Below are 20,053 nucleotides of genomic sequence, written 5' to 3'. Positions count from 1 at the left end.
TGTCAAGTATATCAAGAAGAGCTCAGAAAATGCTAACCTGTTCCAACAGGTCTCATTTTTTTCATTCCACCTAAAATCTTACTTTTAACACTAATGCCTTCAAAAGCCAACCCCACTTGATTCATAAGAATTTAGAGTGCTACTTCGAAGTACCAATACTTTCAGATATTAAGAGTCAACAAAGACCAAATTTGGGTTAGTGAGGGTTAGTGGCAAGATAATGTCTAAGAGAACTTCCAAACAGAAATTCAGAAGAAATTTTCAGAACAATTTCAGAAGAACTAATGTTCTAGTGCTGATTGTGCCAAATATATTAACCATGTAACTATATCGATGCACTTCCTTGAAACAGTTTCCTTATCTAGTATCACGTTTGCCTTTCTTCAAGTTATTATACACAATTCCCTTCTTGTATTCTTTTGGAATCCTACCCCCATCAGTAGCTCACCTTGTGTTATGATAGGCTAAGTAAGCATACCTTAAATTATTTTTTTTATTTTTATTTTTTTGCATACCTTAAATTATTGGAGGTGTGGGAGTAGTGTGAGATGACCCAGGATATTTAAAATATGCTTATTATCTGAGAGAATAGTAGAGACAAAAGGCTCTTTTGGAAAATGTCCTAACAGAGAAAGAGGAGGTGAATGCAGGACACAACTTGTGCATTTGCCCGATCTCACGGATTGTGATTCACATAGGATGCTGTCCATCCAATGACAAAATAAAGAGGAAGAGAAGAAAGGGAGAAAGAAAGGGAAGGAGGGAAAGTAGAAAAGAAGGAGTGAGGGAGAGAGGGGGTGAGAGAGGAAAGGGAGAAAAGAGAGAAGAAATAAATGCCTTTCTTCCCCTTACAATTTTTTTGCTAATAAACTCCAGTTAAGTATGTTGGCATAACCAAGAGCTAAATGAAATGCCAGCTTACCTGGATATGGCACTCTGCCTTTTGTTACCAGTTCTGTCTGCAGAATTCCAAATGACCATACATCAGACTTTATAGTAAATCGACCATACAGTGCAGCCTCAGGAGCTGTCCATTTGATCGGAAACTTTGCACCTAAAACAACATTGACAATCTTGCTTAAGTAAATTGTTTCTAAAAATCTTCTTGTGTAAATAGAGCATAAGCAGGTTGATGTTTTGTCAGTATCTTTATTGTATGTGTCATCAGCGTCAAATTCTTCAAAAGTACAAGATATGTGGGAAAAATTCTTATAAAATTTGTATTAAAATAAATCACATTTCCTCCTGATAAATCAGTAACATAAAAAAGAGAAATGTTGGCAGGGATTGAATGTTCAAGAAAATAGAGGTGGAAACTCTTACAAGCAACTAAAAACATAATTATAGGATCTATAACTTTTTAGCACATCTAGCACCTAGTAGCTATAGCTGACTGTTGATGAAGGCATATTCTGTTGGGTTCTAATTTTAAAACCCTGTATTAATTTATTCATATGTTTAGAATATGCTTTTTATGCACAAGACATTTGCTAATCATTATGGGAGACATAAAAACACAGCCTTTGTGAATCTTAGACACTTAGTGTGGAAATAAGATTACAGGTATCTTATATATCTATGTATATATTCAATGTTGTAAAATATAAAATAGTTCTTTAGATATTCAGAAAAACAGAAGATTAATTTTCACTAGCAGTCACAAAAAGTTTCATTTAAAAAGTAGCAGCTAGGTTAAACTTTAAAGAATGGTTAGAATTTTTATAGGTAAGGATTATAGAAAAATAGGAAGATATTCTAGCTGGAGGGAACTGCACAAAGGTATAGAAGCTTTTTTTCTTTTCCCACACTACTTTCCATATATTCTCTTGACATTAGTTACATAACAATTTGCTTTATAGTTATTTATTTATGTCTACTTAGCCTATTAAAATATGAACTCTCATTTACTGAGCATCTACTATGTTATGTAATGTCAGGCACAATACTTTCTTTCACTGAAGTTTCACAACAATCTTACAGAGCAGGTATTACCGTCTGGTCTTTATATGTAAGGAGACTGAGACATAGTCAAAAAGGTTAGAAACTTGGTTGAAATCTCTGGGTAATAAGAGACGGAACTGGGATTCAAAAACACACACTCTTTCCATATGCATCTACTGTATGTTCACTGAGTGTTTACTTAGTGGAAGTTTAGAAAGACAGACACAAAACAGAAGAATCAACCTTATACTAATATCTACAAGTTCTCTTCCCTCTCTGTACAGTGTTAACCTTCCAAACGTTTTTATTTATCACATTATACATAATAATTATTGTAAATTTAGTGTAGAAATGGTTTCCAAGGCCTTTACAAAACTGTATGCCATTTCTCAATTTATTAACTTCAAAAACACCTCTTCTGATCCTTAGTGTAGTAAAATCTGGATGCTTCTGGAAGCTTGTCAAAAAAGGAATTTTAAACTGTTTCTTATTTGTTGACATGACAAAAGTAGTAAAAAAAGGAGTGTACTGCTTGCTATATTTATAATGTAAAGAACACCAAGTCAAGTTCTTTCTTGAGGGAAACAACATCAGAAAGTCATGGCATCATGTATAGAATTTTATGAATAAAATCAATGTCTCTTTGACTCTTCTGAGCAGACCTAGAGCTATTCTTATTCTACAAAACCCTGAATATTCCAAAGAATGGTAAGAAAATCCAATGAACATTAGGTTACAAGTGTTTATTAAAAAGTAATTTTACCTTGTCTTGCTGTATATTCATTGTCTTCAATTAACCTTGCTAAACCAAAATCTGCTATTTTGCACACAAGATTTTCTCCCACAAGAATATTAGCAGCCCGAAGATCTCGATGAATATAATTCATTCTTTCAATATATGCCATACCATCAGCAATCTTGAAAAGGAAAAGAAAAAGATGTATGATATAAAGGGGACAGAGAGGGGGAGTCAGAAAAAGGAGAGCAGGAGAATAAACTGCAGATGTGTGTGGCCCACAAAACCTAAAACATTCATCTGGCCCTTTACAAAAAGGGTTTGCTGACCCCTACTACCGTATCTAAGAACCTTGAACACAGGACCATGGACTAGACTTAGCATATGCTAACGCCACACACGGACAATTTCTTTGTATAGTTTCTCTAAACTGTCAGATACTGTGGACATCTGGATGCTCACCGAGAAAGGGGTCTTATAACCAACATGTCAACTAGAACACTCACCACATAGCTGAATAGAAACTTTTTTTCCCCACCATTTTTTTTTTAATGTCTATTCATTTTTGAGAGGGAGAGAGAAAGAGAGCAGGGGAGGGGCGGGGTGGTGAGAGAATACCAAGCAGGCTCTCTGTACTGTCAGTGCAGAGCCCAATGCAGGGCTCGAACTCACGAACCGTGAATCAAGACCCGAGCTGAAATCAAGAGTCACACTTAACTGACTGAGCCACCCAGGAGCCCCTGAATAGAAACTTCTAATAATTTTCACTCATATTTAAAAACAAAGATTCATGGGAATAAAAAGCACAGCATATGGAATATAGTCAATGCTGTTGTAATAGCATCCTAAGGTGACAAATGGTAGCTACCCTTGTGGTGAACACAGTATAAGGTACAGACTTCTATTACTATGCTATATACTTAAAACTAATGTAACATAGGGTTAACTTTAGTTAAATAGAAACAAAACTTTTTAAAATATACATGGTAATAAAATTTTAAAATAAACACAAAAATTCAGAAGAGTAAAACTATCCCATTTGAAAGTATATACTGCTATCTTCATTCTTGTTTTGGATTATATTATATAAAAAGTTCAGCACATCGTTTAGATTTCCAATATTTTCTTTGGAATAGCAATCACTCATTATCTTAAAATTTATCTGCTAAATACAAATACATCTAGATTTCATATTTGTAAATGCATATGTTTCTGAAAGGCTGTAAGATACAGGACAGCACTATACTGAGAATTACATGCTTATTTCTAATATTAGTAAGTTATATGAATGTTAGATACCACAGGTCTTCAGACACCATCTGTAACATAAATCAGATTGGATTATCCCTAATGTTCCTTTCAACTCTAAAATTCCATGATTTCATTATACAAACAACAGTCTTCTACTAAGATTATATTTTTATGTACACTTTCAATTCAAATTGATACATGTACAGATAAATACCTGAGCAGCCATATCAACCAGTTGTGGGAGCTTCAAATATTTTCCATCTCCTTCCTTCAGGAAATCCAATAAGCTCCCTGTAAGAAACAGAAAAATGTTATGGAAAATAAATTTTAAATTAGGACTGAAACAAACATTCCCCTACCTCCAAATCACCACATCACAATATAAAACTTAAGCTTTTCATTCTTTAATATTTTTTGCAGCTTTGGAATTTCTGAATAATTATCTTTAATATTCTAGAAGAGGTCCCTAAACTGAAATTTTAAAAACATCCTGGAAAACATGGAAAATTTAATCATCTCACTAGATTGTAGGCATTCCTTCCTTGTTTTGATCAAGATCAACAAATCCCAATTTTGAGCCAATAAGCAGTATTAGATACCTGTATATTTTTAAGTCAATCTGAATCAAGAACACAGACAACTAGGAATATCCTGGGGTACTTAAAACCAGACCTAGGTGACTGACTTGATATGGAATTGCTTGTCTAATGAACTTCTCTCACTTTTAGCAGAAGATACCACAAAACAGCAAAGTACTATGAATAACAGCCAACAGAAAGGCTACAAAAGTCTGGTTGTTATTCCTGTATTACTGGTTAAAAACCTACCATGTACCTGAATTTAATAAAAAAAAACAAAAACAAAAACCAGATGAACCAAAATTAAGGTACATTTTTAAAACAACTACACTGTTCTCTTCAAAAATAATAATGTCATGAAAGACAAGAAAGACTAAGAGAGGGACTGCTCTGGATTAAAGTCCTGAACATACATTCATCTGTCCTGGAGCTAGAGTGTGGAGCCTGCTTAAAATTCTCTTTCTCCCTCTGCCCCTCTCTGCTGCTCACACACTCTGGTGCTCTCAAAAAACAAAGAACAAACAAACAAAAAAAAGTAAATCACTCCAATTATAATATGAAAAATGAAATTCGGCCAAAACTGCACAAAAAGATTAAGTTTAAAAGTTCCTATGATAGTCTAGGAAAGCGAGACTATTATGTTAAAATCTAGGAATGACAGTGGGAATACAGAGAAGGGGAAATTTTCCAGAGAGATGTGATTAATGGGATCAATGGCACCGAATGGATTATTATTACACAGCGGGGTGGGAAAGTGAGGTTGTTGGGCCCCATCCCCAGAATGTGCATCTCTGAGTTTCCTGATGCTAATGTTGCTGCCATCCAACACACTACAGACTCTTACATATGGGCAAGAAGAGACAAGGACATTCACTGCAGCACTGTTTGTCACAGTGACAAACTAGAAGCCAACCTAAATGTTCACTGGGAAAGGAATGAATAAACAAAGGTATACCTGTACAGAATCTCATTCAACAGTTACAAGTATACAAGTTAGATCTTCTCTTATCCACATGAATAAGTAAATCTCAAGAGCATTAACAATGAATGAAAATGAAGCTAGTAATATTTACATAAGTTAAAAACATACAAATGCTAATAGGTAAATATATATCAATGAATATGTATCAATATGAAAGACACAGATGGAAAAGCTAAGCACCAACTTCAAAACTGAGGTTACCTCTGCAAGGGAAACAGGCCCAAAGGAGCCTGGAGGGAGGGCTCAGACATGAACAGGCTCAAGGAGGAGTAAAAACAAAGATGCAATTAGATCTGTAATGTTTTGTTTCCTTAGTAGAAAGATCTGAAGCAAATATGGCAAAGTGTAAACATTAGTTATATTTGGATGGTAGGGACATGGTTGTTATGGTATTCTCTGTATGTCTGAAATATCCACAATTTTTTTAAAAAGTCTACGAAAAGTGTTGACATTAAATAAACTTAAATAGTTTTTTAAAAGAGTGCATGGCTGGTTACAAAGTGAAGACAGAGTATTCTTTAAAAAAATCTTGGCTGTGAAGGGAAGCAAAAAGTAGACCGGTAGGTGAAAAGCAGATGTTGACACCAAGAGAGGGTTTTCTTTTTAGATGTAAGAAGGATCAAAAACACAGGTAAAGAAATTGTCCTTAAACAGAGGAAGGGACACTTCTTTCCTTAACCTGTAGGATAAACTGACATCAGGGGTGCCTGGGTGGCTCAGTCGGTTAAACATCTGACTTTGGCTCAGGTCGTGATCTCAGGGTTCGTGAGTTCGAGCCCTGCATTGGGCTCTGTGCTGACAGCTCAGAACCTGGAGCCTGCTTCAGATTTCATGTCTCCCTCCCTCTCTCTCTGCCCCTCCCCCACTCGCATTGTCTCTCAAAAATAAACATTAAAATAAAAAGATGAACTGACATCATATAAATACTACACATAACAATGTATACAGAAAGAAACAGAAGACACAGTTGTTTCAGAATAAAGAATCTAAATAAGGTGCCATGATCAATACATTAAGTAGAACATTATTCAGCATAATAATAGATAATTGTTAAAATCATGCAAAAATGCAGTGCATAGAAATGAACTGCAATTGGTATCATTTGGTCAATTCCTCTTCTCTGGCAACACAGAACGTTCTGGGTCTTATCAGTGGTCCTTAACCCTTTATACTTTCACGGGTTGCTTTGAAACTGACAAAAATGATGGACTCTCTTCCTACGAAAACATACATACATATACAAACATAACTTCACATAACTTCAGGGGAAGTTGATGGATCCTTTGAAACTCATTCAAGATTTTAGCAGAGGAGGTACTCACTAAGTAATCGTGAAATCAATTCAAAGGAGTCCTTACATTTGTCTCACATACCTCTCCATCCTTATTTCCAACTAGCTGCCTTCTGTACTTTCCACTTCCCATGGTTTTGTCTCCATTACCTCCTATCCTCTTAGCTCTGCAAAGATACCCATACCTTTCCCTTTACCCATCCACAGCCTTCATAATCTTGAAGGGCAATTTAACACTTGTCTTTTCTACTAATAATTCTCAGTTTATTCCAGTCTATGTGATCTCTTCTTCATTTCTACACTTACTGAATATGTTAAACACGTGGAAATTCATTATGCTTTGGCCTGGAGCTTGTTTGTTTACAGTGAGCTATTATTTACTTTTATACTGAAAATTAACTTTTCAGAAGGTTGGATCTTTGCTCTCTAAATTCAATATAAGTAATTTGGGTGGCTTTATTTCTTTGATACCTTATAATGACTAGCAGAGTGCCCTGTATATTTGAAGTATTCAATACATTTTGGTTGTTATAGAGTAGTCTGATTACAAACATTTCATAGGATATAATGATCATGACACATATGGGTATTAATGGCAGGCTTCTAACACTTGACCTAAGATAATCTGAAGGAAGTATGATTGATGGACTGGTTGAAAGACAAGGAAACCAAATTCCAGATGAAGGAATTTGAACAGAATCATGGAAAACAAAAGCAGTAAGAAGACCTCTCTAGCCAGGAAAGTGGGTTTATGTGGGAGTACATGAGGCAATGAGTTTGAATGGATTACAGAGGGTCAATTGCTAAGTACCTGAAACAAGATGGGGAATTATAGAGTTTTAAAACCAGAAGGGTCATCTGTGATCTTGCATTCTAAATCTCCCATCTAGAAATAATCCTAACCTAGCAATCTGACAACATAGAAGTCTATCGTGTCCCCCCAGTTAAATAATTCTTTTTTTTTTCTTAATTTTCTTTTTTTAATGTTTATTTATTTTTGAGAGACAGAGACAAACAGAGCATGAGTGGGGGAGGAGCAGAGAGAGAGGGAGACACAGAATCCAAAGCAAGATCCAGGCTCTGAGCTGTCAGCAGAGAGCCCAACGCAGGGCACGAACCACAGAGCCGTGAGATCGTGACCTGAGCCAAAGTCAGGCGCTCAACTAACTGAGCCACCCAGGCGCCCCAAATAATTCTTGAAATCAATATGCAAAGCTAAATGGACCATTAGCTTTACCTCCATTACATTCTTATGCTATCAATATCTTGATTTAAACTTCCTCCTTGTCCCTTTTCTCTCTTCCTTATACAATGCATCCAATGCACTCTGAAAGGGGTTATTTGGCAGTTGTTTGCAGTAGAGATTCTTTCCAAAAAGTGCCATGTGCCTTCAGGGTATTAGGTAAGTTTTGGCTATCAATTAGTAGGTTACATCAGTTCTTAATTTTTGGTCTTGCTATTCCTTTGGGATGTGGGGGGCAGATTTCCTATAGCAAATATGCAGCTTGTAGTTGGCCCTGTCACCACTAGATGGAACTACATTGTTAGCCAAGATGGACTACTGAAGAGAGATGACATAACCAGTAGCTTTAATTATGGATGAGTGACTCATTAAGAGGAAGAAAAAAAAAAAGATAAAATTCAAGAGGGTAAAAGTGGGACTGGCAACATATTTAGTACTTACTGGTTCCTCTTTTAAAGCATCATCTGTCCCTTCTCTTTATCTTGGCCCCAAACAACCCTGTTACTAAAGATCCCACCTTAGGGTATAGAGTTTGGGAGAATGGAGAAATGTTAGTGAACAATAGTGGGGAAAAGTTTCTAGGAATCCTGAATATAGAGACTGTGTTTACACTAAAATAAGATAAAATTAATTTCCTTAATTTCACCTGATTTCTTTGCTTTAGGACTAAAGATACAAATATCTAACTGCATTATTTTAATTGATAGAAATATTTTTTTTCCCTTTCCTAGCTATTCCATTTCCTTTAGCCAAATGGAATGAAAGACTACTTACTTTCAACATAAATTGGGCTGGCCTGATTTTCCTTTTAAACTTTGTACTCTCCTTTGGAATAACTGGAACTAATCACTACTCCATTAAACAAAATGTTAGATTTTCTCTTTTCAAATGTATACATAAAAATCTTAGAGAACACGACACATTAAAAAAATTTGTATGCATAAAAATAGAAATGAAGACTTGTTTTTTAAAAAATTTATCAACCTGAATACTCTAAAAATAAACTAATATACACATACCTTTTGACATGAATTCAGTGACAATGTAAATGGGCTCTTCAGAAACAACAGCATATAGAGGAACTAGTTTATCATGTCTTAACTTTTTCATTATCTGAGCTTCTTGAAGAAAAGCTTCTGGCATCATTGTACCTGGTTTTAGTGTTTTGATTGCTACTTTTGTGGTTCCATTCCATGTTCCTAGAGAAACAACATATTTTACTATTTTAATCTATTTATTAAGAGATTTTAAGTCAAACCTCAGTGAGCAGCACTGAGCAGTTACCTTAAATATTTTAGTATATCTTATCATAAGTTGTGGTGCTTTAATGTACGGCTAAACAAATGACAAAAAAACCAGAAGTTCAGATTTCTTACCCATCCATACTTCACCAAAACATCCTTGTCCTAATTTAACCTCTAGTCGCAAAGATTCTCGAGGGATTTCCCAAGCATCTTTTGCTAGACCTTGAGTCTGGGGTTTCACAGTTGGACACACGGTTGTTAACTTATGGCATAAACCATCAGCATGTTCTAGATAAATGAATAAACCACACTGTAAAATGGATTAATTACAAAAATTAAGGTATATATAGTATATCAATGTTTTTAAAAGTTTAAATTAAAGAAAACAAAAACATAATGTTTTATCAGTTTTATGCTAAAACCACAGACACAAAAAAGGGAGTTGTATGTATATAAGAAACAAAACATACAAAAAGCAAAGCATTTTTTGTTAATACCTTTTTAAGGTTATAATTTATTGAATACTTATTATGTCTCAGCTATTGTACTAATTCAGAACTTTATAAATATCTCATATAAGTAAGTCTTGAAAAGCTTAAGTGACTTTCTTAACGTCACCCAGTTAGTAAGTGATGGAGATGGGATTCAAACCCTAGTTCTGGTTACCTCCAAAGTTATGTTTTTGACCACTGTGCTTTACTTCTTCCTAAAGAGAATGCTACCATTAACTGTTAAACAGGGAATCCCAAATTCACAATGGCTTGACTTGGGAATCTTGCTTATCCAATCTTCTTTGTTGAATATAAGACATGTTGCCTCCCATTTTCAACAAGTAACCACACAAATCCACATTCTAACCAGTGCAATTACAACTGCTCGCTAACATGTTTCTTCAATGTCAAGATTGGTGGTTGACTTGATAGACTGTTTGTAGCTAGCTGTCACTGAAGAAGAGACTGCCATGGGAACTCCCTTACCTCTAGTATTAAGAATTTAAAAACTTTCAGATGCATTCATATATTAAATCAGCAATGCAAAATTTTGAGACAGAAGAATCTGATACCAAATATCTTTCAAAGGTCCTTGAAAAACCAAAAGAATGTCTACAGTTGCTATAGGTTAGTTTTCCAGGAAAAGAAAAATGCATCTGCAGAATTAAATTTCACTGGATTTGTATTTTAGGAAGTTTTATGTGGTCCAGCCCATACAGAGGAATGTAACCCGAAAAGACATCTGATATGGCTTTTTAAGTATTTAGTTTTACCTACTTAAAAAATGTTCCTTAAAAATTTTTTGCTTTTATGCTTTTTTATTTATTGTCACAATCTATCTTGGTTTTTAGCTGTTATGAAACGAAACCCCAACGTAAATATTACTCCAGTTAGATACAAGGATTCAAATAATGGTAGTCGAATTTTACCATATCTAAGAACCTAATTCAAGTAATAAGTATTACCTGTTCTTCATTTTAAAACTACAATACAACAACATCTATAGAACACACTCTGTGTGTAAAGTACTGAGCTAAACCTTACAAGAAATGAAAACAGAGATTCTGTCCTCATAAAATACAACATTTAAAAATAGTTTTCACGTGTGAAATCGTCACATACCTGTGTAGTGTTTTACCAACTTCTGCAGAGTATCAAATTGTGCTCTGGTTGTGATATAGTATCCACCGTTGTCAAGTTTCCTAATTTTGTAGTGTTTCACATTGTCACCTCTTACCTCATCCCAATCACGAATAGAGAGAGAATAAGCACCTAAGGGGGGAAACAAATACTTTTTCTGTATCTTTCTCAAAATACGGTCCAAGAAAACTTTTATACTTACATTACATTATAATTACCTTTAGTAGTTTCACTCTCTCGTACTAAGAAAATACCTCGTTGATTCCCAGGATTCAGAAGTAATCTTTCAGCATCTTTTCTCCCCATTTTGCCAAAATACCACCTGGGAAAAAACAGTGTTTTAAGTTAGAAATGTGTAAGGGTTGGAAAAATTTACATAAGTATCAGTAAGATTCGAGTGGAGGGGAGGGGTGACAACAAAGAGCTTCAGAGGACAGCTTAAAAACACAGCAAACACAATAAAAGATCTTTACTAAATAGAAGTATTACAAATACTACTGTCAGAACATACTGTCCTAGTATTTCCAGGTACTGACTATTCAACCAGTCTCTTAAACTTCACCTAGAAGTCACAGGATCAGAGAAGTAAAGACAATAATGACAGAGAGAACCTCTAGGTCCCTGACAGATGGAAATATGAAGAGTGCAGTAGGAAGAACAGAAGTGGCTCCCTGGTAACAGTGTGATCATCTATATTCAGTAAAGTGCAAGTAAACTATATCCAAATTACTAGCAACTCTAAATTAGCGTGGGTTTGATTTAATACAGATTTGTGAATAAAAATAAGTCTCTGCTGTGGAGAAGCTCACAGAATAAAACAAGAAGTAACAAGTGTCAAGCAGAACAGAGTTACAGAGACAGATTACATATTGTAAAAGCAATAAAAACAAACACTGAGAGAGCACCTACTCTGTGCAAGGCACTGTGTTAAGTGTTGTGTTATGAAAACAAAGTAGTATTATTATAAATCCCAGACATTCTTGGTTTGATCTAAAAATATTATGTCACTGAAGGTGAATCTTAATTTTTTAAAAGTTGTGAGAATAGCACATAGAACACTCATATACTCCTTACCCAGATTTCCTAAATGTTAAAATTTTACTCTGTCATATTCTCTTACTCTGTGTACTTTTTCTGAACCAATTGAGAGTAAGTTGCAAACATTCTGAATCATTATCCTAAATACTTCAGTGTGTACTTAAGGATAATCACAGACCAAGCACCTAAGTCAAGAAATTAACACTGATACAACACTATCAACTGAGGGTAAATTTTGAAGTGAGAGAGTTTGCAGAATATAAAAAGAGTTAATATGATGTTTTTAAAGAGAAAATATAAAGGATACAGACTAGGCATAATAGTATGATTAATGCAGATTATTTATGATCCTACTGTAAGCAAATACTATGGCATTAATTATTAATTTTCAAGTAACATCTCCTATTAATATGATGTATTAGCTGTATTAAGGCTGGTATGTAATTGTATGTGTGTAAAATTGTGGCTAAGTAGAATGTGCACTAAAACATTTTCTAAAATCAAAGTAATTAATAAAATATGAAGTAGGGCCATACTCTTCTGCCTGAATGGAATCTGCAGGGGCTACATAATTGCTAGGGATATAGCCGTTCTTTCCTGTAGCAATTGATCGTGCTTCCCACCAGTCTCCTTCCCTGTAATACATAAAACAACAATTACCCAAGGTAGACAACTGCTCAGGACACAATTTATTACAGTGTTGCCTTGTATATATGTAGAAAAGAGGTATTGCTTCCATTTTTTAATGCATTCATTCGATCAAGAATTAAACTCAAAAGAAGAATACTCAAAAATAGGTTACATGAATTAAACGAATAAGGCTAAAAGCAAAAGCACAACTGTGTCTTTCTCCTCCAAAAGTTACAGTTTAATTTTAGTTATAAGATCCCTTTTTTTACACAATTCTTACAACCTAAAACAATAAACTATACTGACTAAAACAATTTGGGAGGTAAATCTTTCAAATTACTCAGTTTCAACTCAATGTTTTCTTTTTTAAAAGCTTTATTGACATATAATTTACACACCAAAAATTCCCCCTTTAAGATGTCATGGGTTTTAATATATTCAGAGTTGTGCAACCATTACCACAATCAATTTTAGAACATTTCGGCACCCCCCACCCCTCCAACAAAGAAACTCTGTACCCATTAACAGTCATTCCCTACTCCTCCCCAAGCCTCCCCCGACACTGCCAAACACTAAATCCACTTTCTGTTCCTATGGACATGCGTTTATGGGCATTTCATATAAATGGAATTATACAATATGTGGCGTGGTCTTTTGGACTGGCTTTTTTCACTTAGCATAATTTTTTTCAAGGTTAATCTATGTTATAGCATGTTATCAGTAGTTCGTTCTTTTTTACTGTCAAATGCTTTCAACAGTACATAAAATCAGAATGTTCCTTTTTAGTCATTGTAGGGGGAAAAAAATCAGGATGCCTTAGAACTCCTGTAGGCAACAGGCAAGAACAATAAAAAATTTAACTCTGAGAATAAAGTATATTTACAAAAATGTTAGCCATAAATATCTAAGTAAGACTAAAATCAATTCAGAACATGAGAATTATGTTTAGCTTGCAATACATAAGACTTGACTTTTCCAAAATTAACATAAAAGCAAATATTATCAGTCTCTAATGAGGAAGATATAAGTGGGTTCTGCCACTAAAAATTAAATGCATGTTTTGCTTTGCCAGAGAGAAGTAATGAAAATATTTTATCTAAATTGAAATTTTATAAATGACTGAGGAGAATTTGTTCTCTAAAAAATGAGATGAAAAATCCTTTGGCATTTCAAGTACTGACGAACTCATAAGCTTAGTTTGTAGTTTCCTCATAGGTATTAGGCACTTTCAGATACACAAACTGCAAAGTTTGCATTTGTACTAACCACTCATGATTCATTCAAACATTTACTGAATACCCTTTAAGTGACAGACTTTATGAGAAGGTATGCTGGAAACAGAAGTAAAAAGACAGTCTATACCCTCCAGAAACTCAGCCTGAGAAGAATTTCTCAACCTTGGCACTACTGACTCTTTGTGCTGGATAATTCTTTGTTGTTGGGGCTGTTCTGTGCATTGTAGGATGTTCAGCAATACCCCTGGCCTCTACCCACTAGAAGACAGTAGAGGGACCCTGACTATAACAACTAAAAATGTCTCCAGATATTGCCAAATGTCCCTGGACAATTTTTCCCCAAGGTGAGAACCACTGGTCTAGAAGAATGAAAAGCACATGATACATTATAATCCAAAGTAGTGATGGCAGCTATGATTGAGGTTTGTAGATGGTGCCACCTCAACCAGTAAGGCAGAAACTGAATCCAGCAGGAGATGGGGTGTGGGCCAATAGCAGAGGAAGAATGTGAAGAAAGGCCTCCTTGAGAAATGATACAGGAATATATGTTTTGAAGGATGAGCAGGGTTGGCCAGACAAAAGAAAAAAAAAAAATTGGAGAGACAGAAAGACCCATTCCAGAAAAAAGAAACTACGTGTGAAGGCAAGGAAAGGTGAGGGGGCACCTGGGTGGCTCAGTCGGTTAAGCATCTGACTCTTGATTCCCACTCAGGTCATGATCTCACGGTTCATGAGACTGAACCCCACATGGGCTCTGTGGTGACAATACGGTGCCTGCGTGAGATTCACTCTCTCCCTCCCTCTCTCTCTACCTCTCTCCTGCCTCCCTCAAAATAAATAAACTTAAAAAAAAGAAAAAGAAAAAGAAAGGTGAGAAACCCCAGTGTATTCATACAATTATAAGCAATTTACTATGGCTGGGCAGTTAAGTGAGGAAGGGGAAGCAGCTCCATGACTGACGTCTACCATTGTTACTCCTTTTATCTTGACAGCAACTGGGAGCTACTGTAGGATTTTAGAGCAGAGAGACATGATCATATTTTATATTCTGGAACAATAATAGATAACAAATGGGAACAAGAAAGTTTGGAAATATGACTGGAAGTAAAGAGACCATAATATATATTTTGATAAGTTATGAGCTGGTTGCTATGCCTGCTAATGAAATTATGGGATTTATTTTCCATAACAAGCACTGAATTTTCTTTTTTTAAATTTTATTTTCTTTTTATTTGAGACAGAGAGAGTGCATGCAAGTCGGGAAGGGTGGGGGGAGACGAACTGAGTAACCCAGGCACCCCCAAAGAATTGAATTTTCAATTCAAGCATTGAATTCTTAATGGGACACTGAATGTCTAAGAATCACCTAAGAACAAAGCAACTTAATGTGATCAGTTCGGGATGCTGGGGTTCCCTCCCTGGACTTTTTCCTTTGTCTTTTTAAGAGAAAGAAATAAGATCCTTAAATCATCTTATACTTAAACAGGAACATAGAATTCTACAGACTTCTTTTTTTTTAAGTAATGTACTTACTTGCCTCTACTCCCTCATTCTTCACTCTTTAATCTTTACTGTTCATGGCAAAACACACATTGCAGCACAATTTGTAGAAGTAATAACTTCTGGCTACAGCAGTAGTTATTATGCCATGTGTCTCAAGAAACTAAATGCATCATCCAACCCAGTGGGCAGAGACCCATGCCTCACCACTCTCATGATTCAGAAATCAACCAGTTAAGTGGTTTCGGCATGAAGACTAGGTTTCTGTCAGTACTTCTCCCTCATAAAACATTCCCAACACTTACGTGTTGTTAATTATTTGAAACCGTTCACCCTTCTTGAATGAAAGGTCTTCTGTAGTTCTAGCTTCATAATCATATAAGGCCACAAATATAGTAACACCACCTATCGGAGCCAAAAACAAAGACAAAAACAAAAAAACAACCAAGGTAATTATATGGATAAAGTAAAATAGAGAAAAAAAATTGTCAGCAAAAAAGCTAAGCATAATTTTCTTCCTAGTCTCCAGAATCTATTTTTAAACGGAGACTTGGGCAGCTAGAGCTCAGTTAAAAAGATGCTCTCTTAAGACTTCCCACGAAACTACTGTAAGCTACATATTCTAAAATTCTATACACCTACAGAAACAAATTTAACTCTGGTTCATAGTAGCAAGGTCTCTGACTTGGAAAGACAGTCAAAGTTCAAATTAATTCTTTGGCAGAAAAAGCATTAACAAGTACTGCAAATTACTGGCACTGATCATCTCAATTTCTGATAAACAATGGGTGAACATTTCCATCTGTAAGACTGATCCTTCCTAGTAACAGCTAGGGATTTAGTAAGATTAGTTAGTATACTGAACACTTAAAAGTTAAAAATGGCTTGTTTTTCTTAGAAATTAAGTGATACGACTGATATGAATTATAAATTCCAAAAATAACTGTCATACAGAGCACTGTACACAAATGCTTAACAGATCAGGACACTACACAACTAAACCATTACCTGCAAACAGAAGAATAGAATGGATTGATTTACTCTTCTCCCCTGAGCTCTAGTCATGTATTAACTGCCTATCTGACATGTCCACTTGAATGCCTAAGCAAATGGCACTATCTGATCAGGTACTCAACCAAGTCCCTATACTAGCACTGTTAGCTCTACCTCTAAAATACCTCTTATCTACTTTCTTTTCCATTTCCACTGCTGCCACCTTCATCCAAACCCTTGTTATCTCTGAGTGCTAGGACTCTTGAGAGAAGTAGCCTCCTAACCCACTTCTGTACCTGCTTCCTTATATACGTTCTCCACACAGTTAGTTGCCACAGTGGTTTTTAAAAAAAGGAAATTCAATTATGCAAATCCTCTATTTAAATTTCTTCAACTGCTTTTTCTTGGCTTTTGAATAAAATCCAAACTTCTTACCAGAGTCTTTGAGGTCCTGAGTAATCCTAACTCTTCAATCTTATAGTAATCAATTCTACCCTCTGTTGTCCTCATTGGTCCTCAAAACTGCCAGGTTCATCTGTACCTCCTAAATTCTGCTGTTGTTCTCTCTTCCCCAGAAAGCTCTTTTTCCAGCTCTGCACATATTTAGGTCATTCTCATCAATCAAAACTCAGATCAAATGATATCTCAAGACTGCTTTCCTTGATCAGCTAAAGGGCTTTCACCTTTATTAAATGGACATAAGTAAAGTGCTTAGGTAACTAAACTATGTCCTTAAGGATCAACATTTACTTGAACCATTCTGGACTACTGTCTTTCCCAAACATATAATTCTGAAAATAACTTAAACTTTTGATAACTGAGAACACCATCATGGCGATCCGTTACTGAGGTATTTAGAGTTAGGGAGTTGGGAATTAAACTATAATTGACCCTTTGATGTCCACAACTCCTCAGAACGAACAGTCTCCTAGAATTCACTTATGGCATTCCTCTAGCACTATTATTGGTTTAGAGGTAAGCAGACTGAAGGGACAAATTTATAGTCCAAGCTTATAGAACAGATTCCACTTTTGCCCCCTCTGATTGTTAAGTAAGGACACATGTTGCTGCTCAATTTGATGCTAGCAGCTGTTTTGCCAAGCCTAAGGTTAAAGCAGAAACTCTAAGGGCTACTGGAAAGAGATCAAGGACTCGAGTCCTTGATGACATTAAAAAACTACTGTTATATCAAGGAATCCTAGAGCGCACTCTACCTTTTTAAAACCAGTTATGTTTTGTTACCCAAGGGAAAAAGTATCCTGATGTGGAAACCTTCCACAAAAGAAATCTTTTTAAAGTTTCTAACTAATTTTTTCAAGCATTTCTGGCTCCATGAAAGGTTGTCAGCTGTCACTTCTTCCTGTTCTCTGAAAGTATATCATAAAGTAATAAATGGAGCTCTGGAGCAGAACATTAAACCTTGTCTCTCTTGCTTATCTCTGGCTCTGAAAAAAAAATCATTTAACTCTGAGCCTTAGGACTTTTCTTTTTAAAATCAATCAGTATCTGATAAAAAAAAATACCATCATCACTACATTACCATTTAATATTAAGTAACTACTATAATATTTTAATTCTGGATAGTATATTATAAACCTGAAAACTTATAACATTCTTGAGGGAGGGGTACATGTTTTTAATTTTTACCACCCCAGTACCTGCCACATAGCAGGCACTTCATAATTACTTGAAAAATGAAAAATGAAATAATGGTATAACCAGTCGATAATCACCAAATTTTCCAGAACAATATCTATGTATACAATAACACTTTAATTTTTACGTTAGAAGTTTAATTTTCACATAAACTTATTAAGTCCCCCAGGAACTTATCTTTCTTACAAGCAGTTATCTTTCTTTGAATGTACTGCCTAAAGTCACATTCCCAAACAGACAACAGAACTGTCCATTTAAATCTCACCTGTTAAACCAGCAGGATATGAACTTGGCACCACTGCGAATGAAGAAGATGCTCCTCCAAAAGGTGTCACCCCTGAGGATCCTCCAAATGGTGTCATGGAAAGACTGTTAAAATTAACAGATGCTCCCTTTGTTGAAGACGATGGGGCCACTGCCGTGTGTTCTGCTCCATAATGGCTGACACTTGCACTGACAGGCTCTGGAGTGCTTTCAGTTCTATATTTAATGGTTGGACTTTTGTTCTCTTTACTTTTAATGCAGCCCATTATCAAATCTACAAAGGCGGTAAGGCAAATATTTTGAGAAGTGGTTAATATAAAGGATACTTCAAAAAAACTCAATTTAAAACTTCACTTTAAACAAGGAATTGTTCTTCCACAAAAAAGTAACATTAACAAAATAAAAAACTAGACAACTAAAAATGGAGTTTCTTCTCCTTACTTATCTTTATTACAAGTCTGCTGAGGCATCATTCCAATCATATCATTCTCCAGCTCAACCACCTTTAATGGTCCAATGACAACATGCCATAGTGTGCTGGGAAAGCCACTGGCTCTGAAGCCAGAGGCACCTACATTTGAATCCTGGCTTTCTACATACTAGCGGAGTATGCTGCCCAACCTCTCTGCACCTTACCCTTACATGAAAAAGAGGGATAATAATAACATCACTTCATAAAGTTTTCTATGACGATTAACTTAAGTTTATTACAGGTTTCAGACAATATGTGGCACGTAGTAAATACTAGCAAATACCAGCTGTATTCCTTCTATCTATAAAGGCCCTTTGTAATAGAAATATAATCTGAGCCACATATATAATTTTCAATCTTCTAGCAGCCAAGTTAAAAAATATAAAAAGAAGGGGCGCCTGTGTGGTTCAGTCGGTTAAGCGGTGGACTCTATTTCGACTCTGATCATGATCTCACGGTTACTGCCTGGGATTCTCTCTCTCCCTCTCTTTCAGCCCCTTCCCGCTCATGTGTGAGCACGTGTGCATATTTTCTCTCCCAAAATAAATATACAATAAACACATTTTTTAATAAAAAAATAAAATTTATTTAAATGATAGATTTTATTTAATCTACTGCATATAAAATACAATTATTTCAACATATCAATAAAAAAATTTTTAATGACAGAGTTTACATTCTTTTTTTGTACTAAGTCTCAGAAGTCTGTTATATATTTTAAACTTATAGTACATTTCTATTTGGACCAGGTACATTTCAAGTGCTGAGTGTCTATATGTGGCTAGTAGCTACCACGTATAGAACAGGGTAGTTCTGTAACTTTTTTCTTCCTTATCTACAGTCACACTCCCAATGCTTACCAAATCCAATCCCACTCTATCTTTCCAACTTTATCTCCTATTATTTCCTTATGCTTATCTACACACACACACTTTCCTGTTTCCCCAATACATATGCCCTGTGCTTTCCCAATTTTGTGGGGATTTTTACATCTAAAACTTCTCTACCTGCTATAGTTCTATCCATTCACTGAATGTCACCAAAAATGCTACTTTTCCATTCAGGCTTTTCCCCATAAATGGCAAAATATTGTCTTCCTTAAAACGTCCAGTGTACTTTTGGGGAGATTTTTATATGGAATGCTTACCTTACCATTTTGTATCTTGTTTTTTGCTTACTGGTGTAATTCCCACCCTACCCCCAAATTACTGGCAATACATTTCTTAAAATCAAGAGTTACTCATCTCTTTGTGCATCTTACAAACATAACTCATATAATAGGTTACTAATATTACAAATCTGCATTATTTTATTCACTTCTTATGGGAGCACTAATGGGGATTTCATTAATTCACTTCCTTTTAAGGG

At 35.3% G+C, this 20,053-nt stretch overlaps 1 protein-coding gene across 3 annotated transcripts in view; it reads right to left on the bottom strand.

Moving 5' to 3' along the window:
- Positions 1-20,053, bottom strand: part of YES1 (YES proto-oncogene 1, Src family tyrosine kinase) — a 68,969-nt gene that overhangs the window by 2,652 nt on the left and 46,264 nt on the right. For all 3 annotated transcript variants that reach the window (XM_027068606.2, XM_027068605.2, XM_027068607.2), the window contains exons 2-11: positions 18,215-18,487; positions 15,606-15,705; positions 12,472-12,570; positions 11,116-11,219; positions 10,880-11,029; positions 9,399-9,554; positions 9,042-9,221; positions 4,143-4,219; positions 2,705-2,858; positions 923-1,054 (exon numbers count right to left, since the gene is read on the bottom strand). In XM_027068606.2, coding sequence (XP_026924407.1) covers positions 923-1,054; positions 2,705-2,858; positions 4,143-4,219; positions 9,042-9,221; positions 9,399-9,554; positions 10,880-11,029; positions 11,116-11,219; positions 12,472-12,570; positions 15,606-15,705; positions 18,215-18,479 — 1,417 coding nt within the window. In that variant the 5' untranslated portion in view covers positions 18,480-18,487. The remainder of the gene's footprint in view (positions 1-922; positions 1,055-2,704; positions 2,859-4,142; positions 4,220-9,041; positions 9,222-9,398; positions 9,555-10,879; positions 11,030-11,115; positions 11,220-12,471; positions 12,571-15,605; positions 15,706-18,214; positions 18,488-20,053) is intronic.

Source organism: Acinonyx jubatus, chromosome D3 (assembly GCF_027475565.1).
Source record: "Acinonyx jubatus isolate Ajub_Pintada_27869175 chromosome D3, VMU_Ajub_asm_v1.0, whole genome shotgun sequence".
NCBI lineage: Eukaryota > Metazoa > Chordata > Mammalia > Carnivora > Felidae > Acinonyx > Acinonyx jubatus.
Note: the sequence above shows the minus strand (reverse complement) of the source record. Positions and strands in the feature narration are given on the sequence as shown.